Genomic DNA, 16,087 nt, shown 5'->3' with positions numbered 1-16,087 from the left:
ATCTTTTCAGGGGGTGGATAATACTAGATGCCTGATGATGATGCGCTGGGGCTTCTTGAGATTCGCTTATGATACCATGTGGGGGGTTTCTGCCCTGGTGCTGTTGCTCGGTTCTGTTTTTGTGTTTCCTATGTGATGACATTGACTCTTGCGATGGCGTTTGCACTGAAGAATTCGGAAGATGACAATGGATTTTTTTTTTCTCTTTCCTTTTTTGCATCTCTCTTCATTCTATTATCATCATCATCACCATCAGGACGCTTTGAGATTCCCACAACTAATGATCTCTTTTCCCTTTTCTCCTTATCTCACTCTTACTCTCTGTGGGCAACTGAAGCCGATTGGAATCCGATGAATAGACTGATGAGACCATGACATTTCACGGGGTGATCTTCACTCTTCCCCTTTCTTTCCCCTTCGGTTCCTTCCCTATCCACATGTGTCTGACGGGGAAACACCATAGCAAGGACATGTTGAGAGAGGGGACGAAGTCGAGTGTTCTCTTTTCCAAGTTCTATAGAGTACCAGCACTACTTTGGGTATGCATCTCATGCTTTATTTGTGAGCAGAGTTCATTTCGTCTGTGTCCGCATTGTTCCACTCTTGTAAAATCGGGTGACTGGTCTTATCCCTTCTTGCACTGGTATCTCTGACGTAGTAACCATGATGGACATTGATCTTCCAGGGTAACAGCCGCCTCCCCCTCGCCCCTTTGGTAGCAAAGTCAACCCGTGGGTATCACCCCCAGCCCACATTCAGTTCTGACCAACGCGCCCGCCCCGGCTATTTCTCCACGACCGACCTACCTGGCACAGGGCTTATCAGAGGGTGTACGGTACAGTACGTGAAAACCCAATTCGAAAAGACCAACCGAATCCTCCCCGGCCAGGGCTCTCACACCAAGCTAGGCTGGTTACCGATGAATGTATTCTTTGTCGTTCAATCCTTCCTTCTTGATTGGAATGCGGGCTAGCAGCTGATGTTGCGGTCTTGGTGGGGATGTTTTGCGGTGGGGATATCGTTGCGTCGGGTTCATGGACGGTTTCCGGGTCGTTGGATCTTGCTGGCCTTGTTCGGGCTTGGTTCGTCGATACGGTGATTTATCTGGGTTTGCTGGTGCTGGTGCTGGTGGGATGTTGAGGGTCAGGGTGTTGGGCTTTGCTTTCTGGGTGGGTGAAGTGGGTTTGGATGGGGATTTGGATTTGCATGAGGGCTGTGGGCTGGCTGGCTGGGTAGGCCTTTGAAATGAAAGTAACCTAAGGAACTTAGGACAGATTCTGGAGGAGATATTGAGGGTTGGGTTTGTTTGTCTGGTTCCATGCGATATGTCTGTTAGTGGGTATAGTTATATGTTGGGGGCAGGTGCATCGCTATACATCTTGGTGCGGATGCAACGCGCGGTGTATATAGGTTGCTAGATGGCCCTAGAGCGGTTTTTGCAGAATCAAGTTCGGGGTCTGCGCTTATTCTGTGCCGCACTATCGATGTTTGGCATTCTTGCTCTGATGCGCGACAGAGGCACGTCCGATACGGAGGTTAGACAAGACGAGGAGGCAGAACTCCTCCCTGATGTCAAAGTTCGGCGATAGCGCACATTGATTCGTATCGTTTGGCTCAGGCGAGAGGTCTGAGCTGCCCGTAATTGACAAGAAAGGCTCCCGTCTCGGTAGCTGGTGATTGCGTGATAATGTCAAGGTTATGTTTGAGGACTAATCCCGTCGGCAACGCAACAAGGGAAGCGCAATCGAGAGCCAATCACACAGACAAGGTAATACGGGTGCTTCATTGTGCATCACACAACCTCTGTCTTTGTGAGGTGCGAGGAAGGAACGGCGAATTTCCCATCTCTATGCATATTGCTTTCCAAGGCGCTTGAGGGATGAGCTTGGGTGTGATTGTCTGTGTTGGTTGGTTGGTCGGTTGGTCTTCTGCTTCGCAACCGAGGGAGCCTTGTTCTGGTTACTTTTAGTTTTGCTTGTGGCGAGGGCCGGAGGTCATGGTCTAGGTTGTACGATCCGAGGGATTTTGTTCTGGAACCTCTTTAGACGAACTCCCTTCGGTGGCGGCGTCTCGTTGGACGGGCTTGTCTGCGATGCTGGGAGCACGGTGACTTAGTGGATGGCATTGCCGGAGAGTGTCCTCTCATGCACGCTGTTGTAGAAGGCTGAAGCCCTTGGAAACACCTTCGCGTCCTTTCTTGCCGACTGAAAGTCACCGACAGATAGCAGATCCAGGGTCATTACTTGGGGTTGAGTGGGCAGCGGACAGATTGACATGGATTGGCGCGGAGGCTGCTATGCCCCCATGCTCTGTCGTGATACATGATACTATATTTATGATATTTCTGTTTGGTTTGGACAGCGTCTTGCAGTCAGCCCGTGCTGGGTCGGTGGAAGCATGCAGATCGAGCATTGATGAGTGCATCTTTTGTCTTCCACGAGGAGGAATACTGCCCGTTACTTCCTCGCCTTTTGTCCCGACTGATTTTTGGGATTGCTGATTTGAGTACCAACGCCATCCCTGGCAGCGATGAGCCCAGAACCCAGAGTTGTGGCTGCTACGGCTTCACAACCGTTAGCCGCACATGATGGCTACGCCATATGCATACCGGCACTTCCATCCTTCCTAGCAGACACGGGACCTGTAGCCATGAGCTGCGGCATTAGCCTGGCGAGAGACGCAAGCACCTCTTCGGCAGTCTGCATACGGTATACAGTTCAAGGAGGCAAGATATCTCGTGTCAGACGGCAGAGACCTAGGCCTCCCTAGCCAACCGACTTCCAAGGATTGGTGGTCAGGGTCAGCGATGTTCCAAGAAAGTATGTTCGCCGTCGCCTGGGACACTTCAACCGAGCAATGCTCCCCTGTCCTCTAACTGACTTTCGGCTAGGCTAGCATGTCGCGATCGCGAGGCAAGAAGAACTAATCGACGGAAAATGATCATGGGCTCTATGTCCGAGATCGGGAGGTAGGGTGGAATTTCCATCTCCGAGGGACAATGGAGAGTTCCGGTGTGGCCAAACTGCAGGACTCCGTTCCTTCGGGGTATACTAATTGATGTGGCGGACGCGTGGATAAGGGATGGGTGGCTCGGCAGAGATTTATTCATACTACTTACTATAGCAATGAATTTGAAATAGAAGTACGGTCATCTACTTTAGGAGTTTGACAGTTTCTCCGTGGTGGAGCAGCCCGCCTGACGGAGGGAAAGCTTCGAGATCTTAATCTAAAACTGAAGGCGGAATTGGCAGTGCTTTGGGGTTGCGAGGTCTCGAGTGGATCGGCTGGGAACTCTGAGGGGGGGTGTGGAAAAGGGAAGAAGGGCAATACCAAGTCATGGCTGCATGGGTGCCATATGCTCAAAGCTGGAATCTTCTTGATGGCCAGCCGGGTGTCTGCAGGAAGGAGAAATGTCACCACGATAAGATTGATGGCGCAATGCTGGGGCTTGGAAGTAGCTACTGTAGCTAGTAGCTAAGGAGGCCCTGCAGAAGAAACTGACTATGGTGTGATTGACATCAATATCGCGCATGAGTGAGAATGATTTATTGGAGGATCATCCAGGTCGCCCGGCTGCATGCCGTACTTACCTAGTACACTTAAGTAGTATACTTAAGTAGTATACTTAATGTGCTTGGTGTTGGCATCCCACAGCAGACGACGAATTCGACCCTCAAAATGTCCGGTTCGAGCTCGTTCTCCATGGGCAGAATGTAGAATAGGTGTGTTCTTGGATCGAACGAGAATAATGATCATCAGGGCCACCCTTTCCCCCTGATCAAGTCAGACGAGCGAAAGCGCTGACTGAGCCTCCGTCTACAGGGGTGCGATGCGTACGTACTTCTACGTACTTCTACGTACTCCCCGGGGCCTGCCAAGACCTATCGGCAAAGCCAAGCGAAGGTTGTTGTTTGAAAGACTTTTTGTTGAGTTGCAGATCCTGTGACAAAGGCAGTTGCCATGTGCTGAAAGCAAACAGGCTAAAAAGACAGCCACCAAAGTATGTCTAAGTGTCTGTCTGTCTATCTATCTATCAGGGTACTGAGTAAAACCATTGAACACGAGAGATCATGGATGCTGGTCGAGGTCACTTCACTCGTCATGGCGAACCCACACGTGGACCGGCAGCCCTTTTTCACCATCACCCCCTGCGATGGCGCGTTCTGCCGCTCTTCCCATTGGCTTTGCCTTGTCCACCCCGGTGAGGGTCTCCATGGCCCTGGGTCTTTTCTGATTGGTAAGAGAGCTCTCGGTCGGTGGGCGGTCTGCCTTGGCAATATTATCTGATGGAGACTTTTCCACCTTCGACTCTTGTTCCTCACCCCCGCTGACAACACCTCCTCCATCTCCTCCATCACACTCTCTCGTCATGGTGTCGTTTTCTGGTCTCAGATTTTCAGTTACCCTTCCTCTTCCACTTCCCTCTTTCGTTTTCTTTCAACTGAGATACTTATCGAGGGATCTACACGAGATAGACTCACCGTCCACCGAACCGGATAAAGTTACCCACGGTTAACCATAAGCCCCGCTGGTGGGCGGGAATCGTTGCTACTCCACGGCTCATCGTCATCGTCGCTTCCAGACCACCCACCGAAACGGTTCTCTTAGGCCAGCTGGGTTTCCTGACAAGCTTATCCCTCCTGGTCCTTTTTCATCACGCATGCAGGTCTAATGAAGGATCTCCTCGGGGCCTGCATCAACTTCTAGACGGCGCGCCTCTCGCTGTTGGCCTACCTTTGCCCTTGGCGATTATCGGGTGGATCAGCTGCCTCCATGGTCTGCGTGTTCCATGTGTTTAGAATTGCTGATGAATGCTTTCCTCGCTGGTCGATGCTAATTTGTCCATCGCCAACCGTCGTGTATCCTAGTGTTTCCCCTCCTCCCCCCTGCCCGGTTGCCTCTCTGGGGCCTGTGCTAGTAATGATGATCGGCTTGCATCAACTCCCACGGGCGACGAAGTCGTGTGTCACCCGCTACTCTGTGACGAAGCTATCCACATAAAACAGTCGCATCTCTCCTTTTTTTTTTTTTTACTTTTTTCCGGCTTTATAGATACCCAGCCTTGCTGCTACTCATTCTCCGTGTACAGCCCGCGCGGCCTTCCCGATTCCGGTGGTTGTTGCATCTTCCCAATTACCAATCGTGCGCCACCCAAGCCACACCATTCAATATCTGTGATTTCTTGGGAAGCAGATTCAGGCCTATTAGTGTGCTCTAGGACCTGGATGTCATCCTCGGCCCTTGGATTTAGTTTAATTGTTAGCTTTGTCTTGTTCATCAATTGTCTGGATTGGATCCCGAGCCTGGACGCTTCAGGCGGGCAGTTTTGATATTTCGCGTTTGGAGCTTGCGATCACGACATCGTTTCTTGGCTTTCCGATCCCCATTTTAAGCCCACATTGTTCCCGCCTCCACTACTACTACGACTATATTATCTCCCTCCCCAGGTCTGCTTTGGGATTTGGATTAATATCCCTGGAGACATTGTGTGTTTTCCCAGTTTATATACATCGGACCCTCTCCCCCCTCGGTTTTATCTTCTGTGCAAGTGTTCCATCTACCGCGCCCCCAACAGAACCGAGTGATCTAGTGGTTCCGGGCACTTTTTAGCCCTACTCTATCAAGCTCGCCGGTATCGCCACCCGAGTCGACCACACCGATCATGTCGAAAGACTTCACAACCAAAGTCGGTCATGGGCTGGCCAAGGGTCTGGGGATCAAGACGCCCTACCGGGATCCCCTGGGCGCCCAAGCCGATCCGGTTACCAGAGGCGAATCGACCTTTTCCTACGGCACTATCGACACCTATTCCTATCTTGAGCAGGAGCCGACCACAGCTGAATGGTTCAAGGAAATCACCCCTAGCTGGGATGATGTAGCTCGGTACTTTTACAGATTATTCCCCTTCCTCTCGTGGATCACGAGGTACAATACACAATGGTTCTTGGGTGATTTGGTCGCTGGTGAGTTCCTCATCAGAATGCATGCTTTGAGATGGGTCTAATCGGAATGTTCAGGTATCACTGTGGGCGCTGTTGTCATTCCCCAAGGAATGGCCTACGCCAAACTGGCTGAAGTACCTGTTCAGTATGGACTCTATTCGTCTTTCATGGGTGTCCTCCTCTACTGGTTCTTCGCGACGTCCAAAGATATCACCATCGGTGTATGTTTCTCTGCGTCGCGGTCGACTTAAAAGAGATCTTACTAACGTTCTTCTTCGTCTAGCCTGTCGCTGTTATGTCTACTTTGGTTGGAACTATCGTTCTCGATGCCGAGGAGAAGCTTCCAGATGTTCCGGGGCACGTCGTTGCCTCGTGCTTGGCTATTCTCTGCGGTGCTATTGTCTGTGCTATGGGGTTGCTTCGCCTTGGATTTATTGTGGATTTCATCCCATTGCCCGCCATCTCTGCTTTCATGACTGGTTCGGCTCTCAACATCGCCTCTGGTCAGGTCAAGAACCTGCTCGGCGAATCCGCATCTTTCTCCACTCGCGATGCAACCTATATGATCATCATCAACTCGCTCAAACACCTGCCTTCCGCTGGCATCGACGCTGCTCTGGGAGTGACCTCCCTGGCCATGCTGTACATGATCCGCTCGGGCTGCAACTACCTTGCTCGCAAGTACCCTCGGAAGGCTAAGGTCTGGTTCTTCGCCTCGACCTTGCGTACGGTCTTTGTTATTCTGTTCTACACGATGATTAGTGCAGCTGTCAACCTACACCGCAAGGATGATCCTATGTTCAATGTCATCGGCAAAGTTCCACGGGGTATGTTCTTTTTCCTGGCTCCCGACATGAACCGCGAAAGCTAACCTTGCTTCTCATCGCGACAGGCTTCAAAGATGCCCGTGTTCCCCGCGTTGATGCTGAGGTTATTTCAGTCTTCGCCAGCCAACTCCCCGCCTGCGTTATCGTCCTTCTCATCGAACACATCGCCATTTCGAAGTCCTTTGGTCGCGTTAATAACTACACTATCGACCCATCCCAGGAACTCGTCGCTATCGGTGTCTCGAACTTGCTCGGGCCCTTCCTCGGTGCTTACCCTGCTACTGGATCCTTCTCTCGCACTGCCATCAAGTCGAAGGCTGGTGTCCGGACTCCGTTGGCCGGTGTTATCACGGCTGTCGTCGTGCTGCTTGCGATCTATGCCCTGACCGCCGTCTTCTTCTACATTCCACAGGCCGCCCTCTCCGGTGTCATCATTCATGCTGTTGGAGACTTGATCACCCCTCCCAACACCGTCTACCAATTCTGGCGCGTCTCACCGATCGATGCGCTGATCTTCTTCATCGGTGTCTTTGTCACTGTTTTCTCGTCTATTGAGGATGGTATCTACTGCACCATTTGTGTCTCTGTGGCAGTGCTTCTGTTCCGTGTCGCCAAAGCCCGTGGCCAGTTTCTCGGCCGCGTCACCATCCACTCGGTCATTGGCGACCACCTTGTGCAGGGCGATGGCAAGTATGGGTCGGGCAACAACTCCAACTCTCCCGGCAGTGACGAGGACGGTTCTCGCCGCTCGATCTTCCTTCCGCTCAACCACGCCGACGGCTCCAACCCCGATGTGGAGTTGGAACAGCCGTACCCCGGTATCTTCATTTACCGGTTCTCCGAAGGATTCAACTACCCGAACGCCAACCACTACACCGACTACTTGGTCCAGACCATTTTCCGGGAGACGCGACGCACGACCCCGTTCTCCTACGATCAGCGAGGCGATCGGCCATGGAACGAACCGGGCCCTCGCAAGAACACCCCCCAGGAAGATCAGCGCTCGCAACGACCTCTGCTCCGTGCCATCGTTCTCGATTTCTCGTCCGTTAACAATGTGGATGTGACATCCATCCAGAACTTGATCGACGTGCGCAACCAACTGGACCTCTATGCGGCCCCTCGCGCTGTGCAGTGGCATTTCGCTCATATCAACAACCGGTGGACCAAGCGGGCGCTGGCGGCCGCAGGTTTCGGCTTCCCGACCCCCAACTCCGACAACGGGTTCCACCGCTGGAAGCCGATCTTCAGTGTGGCCGAGATCGAAGGCCGGTCGTCCGCTGCCGCTCATGCCGAATTGCTCAACAACGAACATGCCCAGCACGCCCAGCATGCCGTTCACAGGCATGACGTCGAGGATGGCCTCAAGCACGAGGGACACACGTCAGAGCGCGAAACGCAAGGCGTTGAGGAGGCTTCGGACATTAGCAGCGTTCCCGATGACAAATTGCATCACGACCTGAAAGATAGCAAAGCCTACCGGAACCGGCGAAAGGTGGCTGTGGTGCAGGGCATCAACCGGCCATTCTTCCACATTGACTTGACCAGTGCGCTCGAGAGTGCTCTGGCCAATGCACCGTCCGAAGAGTTCGAGTGAAGCACCCTCAGGCAAGCTCCCTGGATGGAGCTCTGATACGAACATATTCGATGATTTTGTTGTTGCTATTTTCTAATCCACATGATGTCATTTGACTAAAATAAGCGATTGTTTGGACATAACGGATTTTGTGAATACTCTTTCGGTTTCTTTGAAAGCTATACCCCCCGATGTCTCTTGGATTTTTTATAGATGAACTAATTGAGGGTGGAGGAACATGAATTAATTGCACATTATTGGCAAAATGACTACATCCGTTGATGAGAGTGAATGCTCGGGAGTGGACTCGATATAAGCAACCGTAAGCCGTCTCACATGCTGTACTCTTGAGAATTTATACTTTCCCCCAATCTCGACTCAATCTTCGCATAGTTATGAATCCAGCTACTGAGGTAATCCTGGGCCCATGGTTACGCGATCTTAGACGGGGGACAATCTTCCATCACGTCAACTTATACATTAGTCCACACTCCCTTTTCCTTGCTCACTTCGGCCAGCCTCAGAAACACTTCCATTTACCTTTATACCTCTGTCTAGTCACAAGTCTTCCGATTTCTGCTCCTCTGTTACCTCAACCTTTATAATAGCATCATCACCCCCCATCACCTGTTATCCTCCTCGTAAGACCGACCTTTCCAGCACTATGTCTGATTCCAACACCGGTGGCCTCTAATGATGCCTCGCAGAGCTCTCACCAGTGGTAGCAGCAAGCCGGCCTCCCAAGACTACCACGCCTTAAACCTCGCATGCCCAACGACAACACCCCGAATATTCGGAACAGAGCAGTTCCAGCACCCGCGGACCGAGCATCTCATTCGTTGCCGACTCTCGTTGCCGGAAAGCCGCCTAGGTACAGACGTCTACTTCCCAGAGAGCAGAGCACCCGGTGCTGCCTACCCATTTAAGGTCCAGGTGAAGCATACTTCTTCATCCGCCGCAGAATCCCCAACGTCTCTGGGTCGATTTACACTAACGGCCTCACCGACTCGCACTCCTCTTTAGCAGTATATACGTCCGACACCCAGTCGATTTTGCTTCATGCCTAGAGCGCCATGAGCGAGATAACAGGCTTTATGGTCACGGTTGGCGGGGCACTCACACTCTCGGTCCACTGTGCGAAACCCTCAGATAGCCTCGAGAGGTAGCTAAGCAACTTATTCAGCGCTGATGATATTATAAATTCTATAATTTAGACACTTCTTCCGATGTGGTGTAACGGCTAACATCGCCGTCTTTCACACGGCAGCTCGGGGTTCGATTCCCCGCATCGGAGGTATCAAATCTTTTTTTCGTTTCTTTTTGCGACTACATAGGACCATGGACTGGTATGGTAGGTGGGTAATATCATCCGCTGTTAACAAGTTCATCTGGATGTATCCCGGGTCAGCATTGAACTCAGGTCTCGAGGATAATACGCCCGAGATCGAAGAGCAAGATGGAATGTATTGACCTTGGCTTACATCCCAGCAGGGCTCTCGAGCGTCGTAAGTACTAACGCTGTGCTTATCGCGCGTGACATGCAGCTTCCGCTTCAAGGCTTACAATTCAAGTAATCATGCTGCCGGCCCTGAGAAATTGAATCTGCTACTAGTAGCCGATAGAACAAGACCAAATGGGAACATTGGTTCCAGGCTCTCGCGGCGATCCGAGTGTTAACGACCGGCGTTTAAGCCCTTCGGGTTCCAAGGAAAAAGTCATATTTGTCCGCTAACTTGTCTTTTGAGGATGCATTCTCGGAGGATTCTTTCACGGAAGCAATTGGAAGTACTGGCTGAACAATATGATATGGATCCAGAGGCAGGTCTCCGGTTTTGCTTGCTCTCGTGGTTGAACGAGTATGGTGTATAACCAGGACTTGTATTGAAGATGGGAGCTCCACGTTTATTTTTCCTAATATAATGATCAGTCCACATTGGGAATGTTTTCCCTTCTGGCGCGGCTTTGTCTGCCGGCTAATGATGGAGCAATCTTAGACCGCTGATGGGCACCATATGCGATGGGTGGGAGCGATGCTGTTTCCAGTGACAATCAAGACGAAATGAGGAACTCATTTTCAAGATGTGACTTTTGATCTTGTTATCCTTGTGCGCCGTAGGACCTAATCGTGGCGCTTTGGTACAATGGATATCTTTATTGCAGGAGTGTAGCATCCCTCCTCATCGCTTCAGATCGCTTGCGATGGCTCGGTGGCGCCCTCCGGTCAGACCCAATGCTCGAGAAGGCGACACCTTGAAGCTGCTCCCATTGTCCACCTCCCCCTTTCTGCCTGGTCGAGCCCTTGTTGTCGGCGTCGGGCTCTGAATCTCGCTTTTGGGGAAAGACTTTCCAATCGACGACGACCGGCACTTTTTTTTAGTCTATCGACGAGGATGCCATTGGATATCAAGGCCCGCTGCAGAGATTGTGGTTGAAGACAACGGTCGCAGGGTGAAGTACGACGGGCATATTGCGACACCCTCATTTATCTCCTCCCTCTCGCGAATCGCCTCGCAGAGCCTTGATGGAGCCGTCGGACGTGCTACGCTAGACTGGGGTACAAGACGCCCCCGATGCAACAAAGTGCGGACATCGTGGATCGAGGTGCCAATAATACCATGGTGCAAGTATCGCGGTGACGGGAAGGCGCCATGGTGCCGTGATAGAACAGACCGCGACTTTTCCGCCATCACTCCATCGGAAGCTGAGCGTAAAATATATCCATCCATGGTTCGAGGTCCGCACGAGCAACGGTGACGTGGAGAGTTAACGGCTGCATGTATGTATAGAGGGGGAATTTGAAGATGCCTAACGAGGATGTGAGAACAATGAACCGAGGAATGCCATAGTGAAACAAAGCCGAGAGCGAAATGAAAACGGCTATATGAAACAGCATCTTGTAGATTCACCTAGGGCAAGGACCAGAGCTTTTGTTTTTGAATAGAGAGCATTATGTTGAATAGAGCAACAACAAGGCGGCCGGATGGTGTAGTTGGTTATCACGTATCGTTAACACCGATAAGGTCCTGGGATCGAGCCCCAGTCTGGTCATCCTTTTTGCTGTCATACGCGCATGATCACCATCGCTGATGGTGTTGGGACAATGTTTTTGCTTCTAGAATTCCTAGGACCAGTAATGCTACTTGTCATTAGCCAATGATCACTTTTGCTGTGGGCAGCCGCAATAGCCGTGATGTTCCAAGCAAGCCGTGGGGACAAATACGCCGCTTAGGGCAGTAAAACGAGTGCATCCGCAACACAGCAATGGCGGGGCTGCCGCCTCGGACAATGGATGTCAGATCCATGCTCTGCTCGATAGTGATTCGGACGCATATACTCAGAATACCACTCCTGAGGGTACTGTGTGTGTGTATCTCCGGCCTGTAGGGGTACAGGCAGGAGGAGCAAAAAGAAATGACCAGACTGGGGCTCGATCCCAGGACCTTATCGGTGTTAACGATACGTGATAACCAACTACACCATCCGGCCAATTGATGCTTTGTTTCAGCATACTCGCCAATATCAGCAAATATTACACCCAAGCTCACCAACCATGGATATTCAACCTTCCGGTTCCAACTGCCGGCAACGCTCCACGATCAAGAGCCCTGACCCCTAGGCGCCATACATATCAACGTGCACGCCACGAGAACCCCTTCCACACTATCTAACCATCCGGCTTGCACTGAAAAACCCAATGATATTTCTCATCGTCCTTACTGGACCTCCAGAATCTCTAACCAACCAGATAACTCGTGGAAAAATGATAAAACTGCTGTAGATGTCAGATCAAAGACCAACCCGAGACGAGCCCTAAATCTCGGCCTCATTCCACGAGCTGTATGCCAAGGACAGCCTAGACCGGGCTTAAGCCTTGTAGGCGAGCTGGCCAGCTGCGCTTCATTCTATTACCAGCGCCAAAGCCGCATGTCGTTAGGGTGGAGCCTGGGAGAGTTAGTGCTGATGGCTGTGTTTCCTAAGTTCAGGAGGCCCTAGCCTAGTTCATTTTCACACCCGTCTTCCGACAACAACGGCTGAAAACTGATCTTGTCTGACATGCATGAGTGAGTGAGTGCGTGCATGGATGGATATGTGGAAAGGCCCAATAATTCCCAACGGGTTGCGAACTACTATCGTGTATGCGGACAGCAGACCGTCCAAGCGTAACTCCTGCGGATTAATTTCTTCGCCACATGGTCCGAAGAACAGGAGGCCTGTGAACAACAACGCCTTTCATTAATGTGTCTGCTGGTCTGGCCCGATCCGACTCTGCCGTATCAATGTCTCGTCATGACTGGAACTGATTTGATTATAAACCCAATCCACTATCCTATCGCATGGTAATATCCTGTCGTAAGGCGACTGGCTCACATGGCGGGCCTGGGAGATCTTGGTTTCGTTTAATCTGCGATAATACGATAGATCGGGTTCGTGAAAGGGGCGCATGGCTGACACTTTGTTGTTGGATGGGCGGCAATCACGCAACGCCTGCGGGAGGGAATTATCAGGATGATGCTATTTGCGGACAACTTCTTACCTCCTATCTAGCGTGCGGAGTCGAGCGGACATCTATCGGCCTAATTCAGCTTGCCTGTCTCTCCAAGTGAAAGTGCTCACTTCTACCGACAAAAGCTTCATGTGCCCATGCCCTCGCGATCGTCGCGAAACGAAGAAAATACCGCCGCTGCTCGAAGTGGAGCCCCTAAATCATTGGAGTAGTATTTAATATCTTGTCATTTTCTTCCCCTCTCACGACTGCTTGAGACCAGATCACTACTCCTCACCAGGTGACTGGTTACCTAGCATGATGTGGACCTTTCAACCCAAGTCAAACAACTTTCGCGTGGTCATTGTGGGTGGTTCCATCGCCGGCCTCACACTCGCCCACTGCCTCCTCCGGAATAACATTGAATTTGTTGTTTTGGAGTCCCATGGTGATATTGCGCCTCAGGTCGGTGCCTCTATTGGTATCAGCTCGAACGGGAGTCGCATCTTCGATCAGATCGGCGTCTTTGATGACATCTGGAACCTCGTGGAGCCGCTTCGACAGGCGCGCATTTGGTCCGATAGCGGCAAGCGAAACACCGAGTCGGTTGATCTACGCCTCCTCCAAGAAAGGTAGGCCACTCTCTTCAGTTCACCTCCAATTTATGCTGCGGTCGCTTCTCCATCTGACAGAACCTAGGCATGGCTACCCCGGAACAATTCTCGATCGCCAAGAGGTCCTCGCGATTCTATACGAGCATCTAGGGTCCGCACAAAATTGGGTTTACCTCAACAAGAGAGTGACGGAGGTGGAGCACCAGCCCGAGAAAGTTTTTGTCCACTGTGGGGATGTCTCCAATTTTGAGGGAGACCTGGTCGTGGGTGCAGATGGTGTCAGGAGTACTATCCGGCATCGGATGTGGGATTACATGGAAACTCGTGGACTCATCAGTGAGGCAGCGGAGGAGAGAACAAGTATGTGCCCTGGTTACCTGCGTTGCCGGTCCGTCCACTGATTCTGGCATCCATCGAGCGCAGGAATGAAATCCGAATATAACTGTGTGTTTGGCATCTCGGCGCCACCCCCGGGATTGGAGCCAGGGATGCTGCATCGCACATATGCCGAGAACTATTCACTACTGGTCATCTCAAGCAAGAATGGGCGAGCTTATTGGTACTTCTTCACCAAGATGGATCAAATCTACACCGGCAACGAAACACCTCGTTACAGCCAGGACGACCTCGAGAAGCACGTCGCGGCCTACCTGGACAAGCCGGTTACGGACTCCGTACCGTTCTCAGCGTTGCTCCAGAGATCGGTGTCACGAACTATGGTCCCGATAGAAGAGGCCCTCTTTAAGCACTGGTGCATTGACCGCTTCGTGTGTATTGGGGATTCAATCTACAAGGTATGAGGAGCCGAGAGCACCAAGTCGTATAATGGTCGCTGACTTCTCTGGGTTGCACAGATGACACCTAACCTGGGCCAAGGTGGGATGAGTGCCATAGAGAGCGCCTCGTCTCTTGCCAATAGCCTTGCCACTCTGGTCCGACACTCGTCTGAGGAGAAAATTTCTGTCGACGATATTCACCGCTGCCTGAAGACCTGGGAGACAACGTAACTTGTTCGCCTACCGACCATATATTCCGCAGCGCGCGATCTGACCCGTGTCGAGGCTCTGGCGTCCCCAAAGTATAAGTTCATTGCGTTCTGGGTACTTCCCTACATGGGCCGCTACCTTTTTGACATCAACTCAGCGAATATAGCTGGAGGTGTCAAGCTCGACTGCGAGCCTCGCCGGCAAGGTCATTGCAGTGCACCATGCCGTACACCGACAGCTATCCCCACGCGCCGGCAGATAAGGCCTGGAAACGAGCCCTCTGGACTGCTCCATTGGTGGGCTGTTACGCTTCTGCTGGCGCAACCATGGGAGCCGTGATCAACCAGGCCCTGCCATTCCTTTTCGCGCAAATCAAGCAAGGAGTATGGATGGCACGCAATGGCGAGGCCATTGACTTGACAAAGCCGGTCTACCACGTTCCGTTCCTGGACAATCTCTTCCGTCCCATGATCCTCTGCTTTTTACCGTCTATCAGTGGAAGTGACCCGCAAACTCGGCTCCAGGTGCTCTCGTTCATGACTGACCTGAGTCCGATATACGGCATCTGGCTCCTTGAAAGCCTCCGCAGCTCAGAATCCTGGTACAGAGTCCTACTGTAAGCATCGTCCATCGTCCACCCATCCCTTCTGATCCAGCCCCCAAACTCAAATCTCTATAGAGCCATAACCGCCGGGATCGCCTTCCAACTTCGTGGAATCGGCATGATAGCCCCTATCTACTACGCAGCACAATACATCACTGCACCCCTCAGCCGCATCCTTCCCGGCCACAACCGCACCATCGACCCGTCCACCACGGGCTCATTGCTGTTCTCGCTGCTTAGTAGCTACCACCTCACCACGTACGCCAATTTCTTTCCCGGGACCGTCGAGACCCGCCGCTGGTACAACGCTCTCTGGCAACTGTTCCCCGTCACGGTGCCTCTCGTGCAAATCCCTATCGCCATCGTCGCAAAGCGCCTCTTCCCAGCCCCTCCCCCGGCCGACCCCCAAGTCAAGCTCAAGAAGCTGAGACGGAATTTCCGCACCATCTGGGTCTTCTATCGCACCCTCGCCCTCGTGTCCGGTCTCACCTTCATGTATGCGCGTCTCACGAAGCCTCGGGGCACCTCCCTGGCTAATATCTTCTTCCCTGGTGTAACAGACCACTTTACGCCCGTCACCTCGTTCGCGCAGGGTATCGCCCGCTTCTTGCAGTACGACCAGGTGATCTCCATGGCTAGTGGGTATATTTGGCTGGCGTTGAGGTTCCGGGGGTTGAAGCAGCGGCGACAATCAGGGTCTGAGGGTTCGTTTCCCTGGTGGAAGGCCATTGGAGCGTGCGTCGCTTCGACGTTCGCTCTGGGACCCGGTGCTACCTTTGTTCTTGGCTGGGGATGGAGGGAGGAGATGCTGGAGCGGTTGGCGGTGCGTATGCAAAACGGGGGTAGCTCGCCTAAGGAGTAAGTACTGTAGTAGGGAAGAAGGAATCATAAGCTAGCAAAAAGACTTGATTATCGCGCATCGCGATCTACATCGACGCATTCTGTATCAATCGGTACCTCTCACGTTTTTCCAATTTGCGAAACAAAAAGAAAAGAAAGGATTCAAGACCTGATCAAACAGATCGAAATGGAGGACAAGTTCAAGCAAGTATCGC

At 52.0% G+C, this 16,087-nt stretch overlaps 2 protein-coding genes and 3 non-coding genes across 5 annotated transcripts; 4 read left to right on the top strand and 1 right to left on the bottom strand.

Annotated features, from left to right (window-relative positions):
- The first annotated feature begins 5,306 nt into the window (after window positions 1–5,306).
- BO97DRAFT_447301 (SLC26/SulP family anion transporter) lies at window positions 5,307–8,573 on the top strand. Its single transcript, XM_025698759.1, has 4 exons — window positions 5,307–5,963; window positions 6,018–6,163; window positions 6,226–6,769; window positions 6,835–8,573. The coding sequence occupies exons 1-4, from the start codon at window positions 5,663–5,665 to the stop codon at window positions 8,364–8,366; spliced, it is 2,523 nt and encodes an 840-aa protein (XP_025545963.1). The 5' UTR covers window positions 5,307–5,662; the 3' UTR covers window positions 8,367–8,573.
- Window positions 8,574–9,567: 994 nt separating this feature from the next.
- On the top strand, window positions 9,568–9,639 carry BO97DRAFT_t295. Its single transcript has one exon. It is a non-coding gene; the product is annotated as a tRNA-Glu (tRNA).
- Window positions 9,640–11,319: 1,680 nt separating this feature from the next.
- BO97DRAFT_t296 lies at window positions 11,320–11,393 on the top strand. The gene has a single exon. It is a non-coding gene; the product is annotated as a tRNA-Val (tRNA).
- Window positions 11,394–11,757: 364 nt separating this feature from the next.
- BO97DRAFT_t294 lies at window positions 11,758–11,831 on the bottom strand. Its single transcript has one exon. It is a non-coding gene; the product is annotated as a tRNA-Val (tRNA).
- Window positions 11,832–12,956: 1,125 nt separating this feature from the next.
- Window positions 12,957–15,929, top strand: BO97DRAFT_474053 (FAD-dependent oxidoreductase). The gene is made up of 7 exons (XM_025700291.1): window positions 12,957–13,460; window positions 13,528–13,802; window positions 13,866–14,236; window positions 14,297–14,404; window positions 14,504–14,602; window positions 14,644–15,044; window positions 15,108–15,929. Exons 1-7 carry the CDS (start codon window positions 13,147–13,149, stop codon window positions 15,892–15,894), a joined length of 2,355 nt encoding a protein of 784 aa, XP_025545962.1. The 5' UTR covers window positions 12,957–13,146; the 3' UTR covers window positions 15,895–15,929.
- The last annotated feature ends 158 nt before the right edge of the window (window positions 15,930–16,087 follow it).

The sequence above is a fragment of the Aspergillus homomorphus genome, assembly GCF_003184865.1.
Source record: "Aspergillus homomorphus CBS 101889 unplaced genomic scaffold BO97scaffold_86, whole genome shotgun sequence".
NCBI classification, from domain to species: Eukaryota; Fungi; Ascomycota; class Eurotiomycetes; order Eurotiales; family Aspergillaceae; genus Aspergillus; species Aspergillus homomorphus.
Note: the sequence above shows the minus strand (reverse complement) of the source record. Positions and strands in the feature narration are given on the sequence as shown.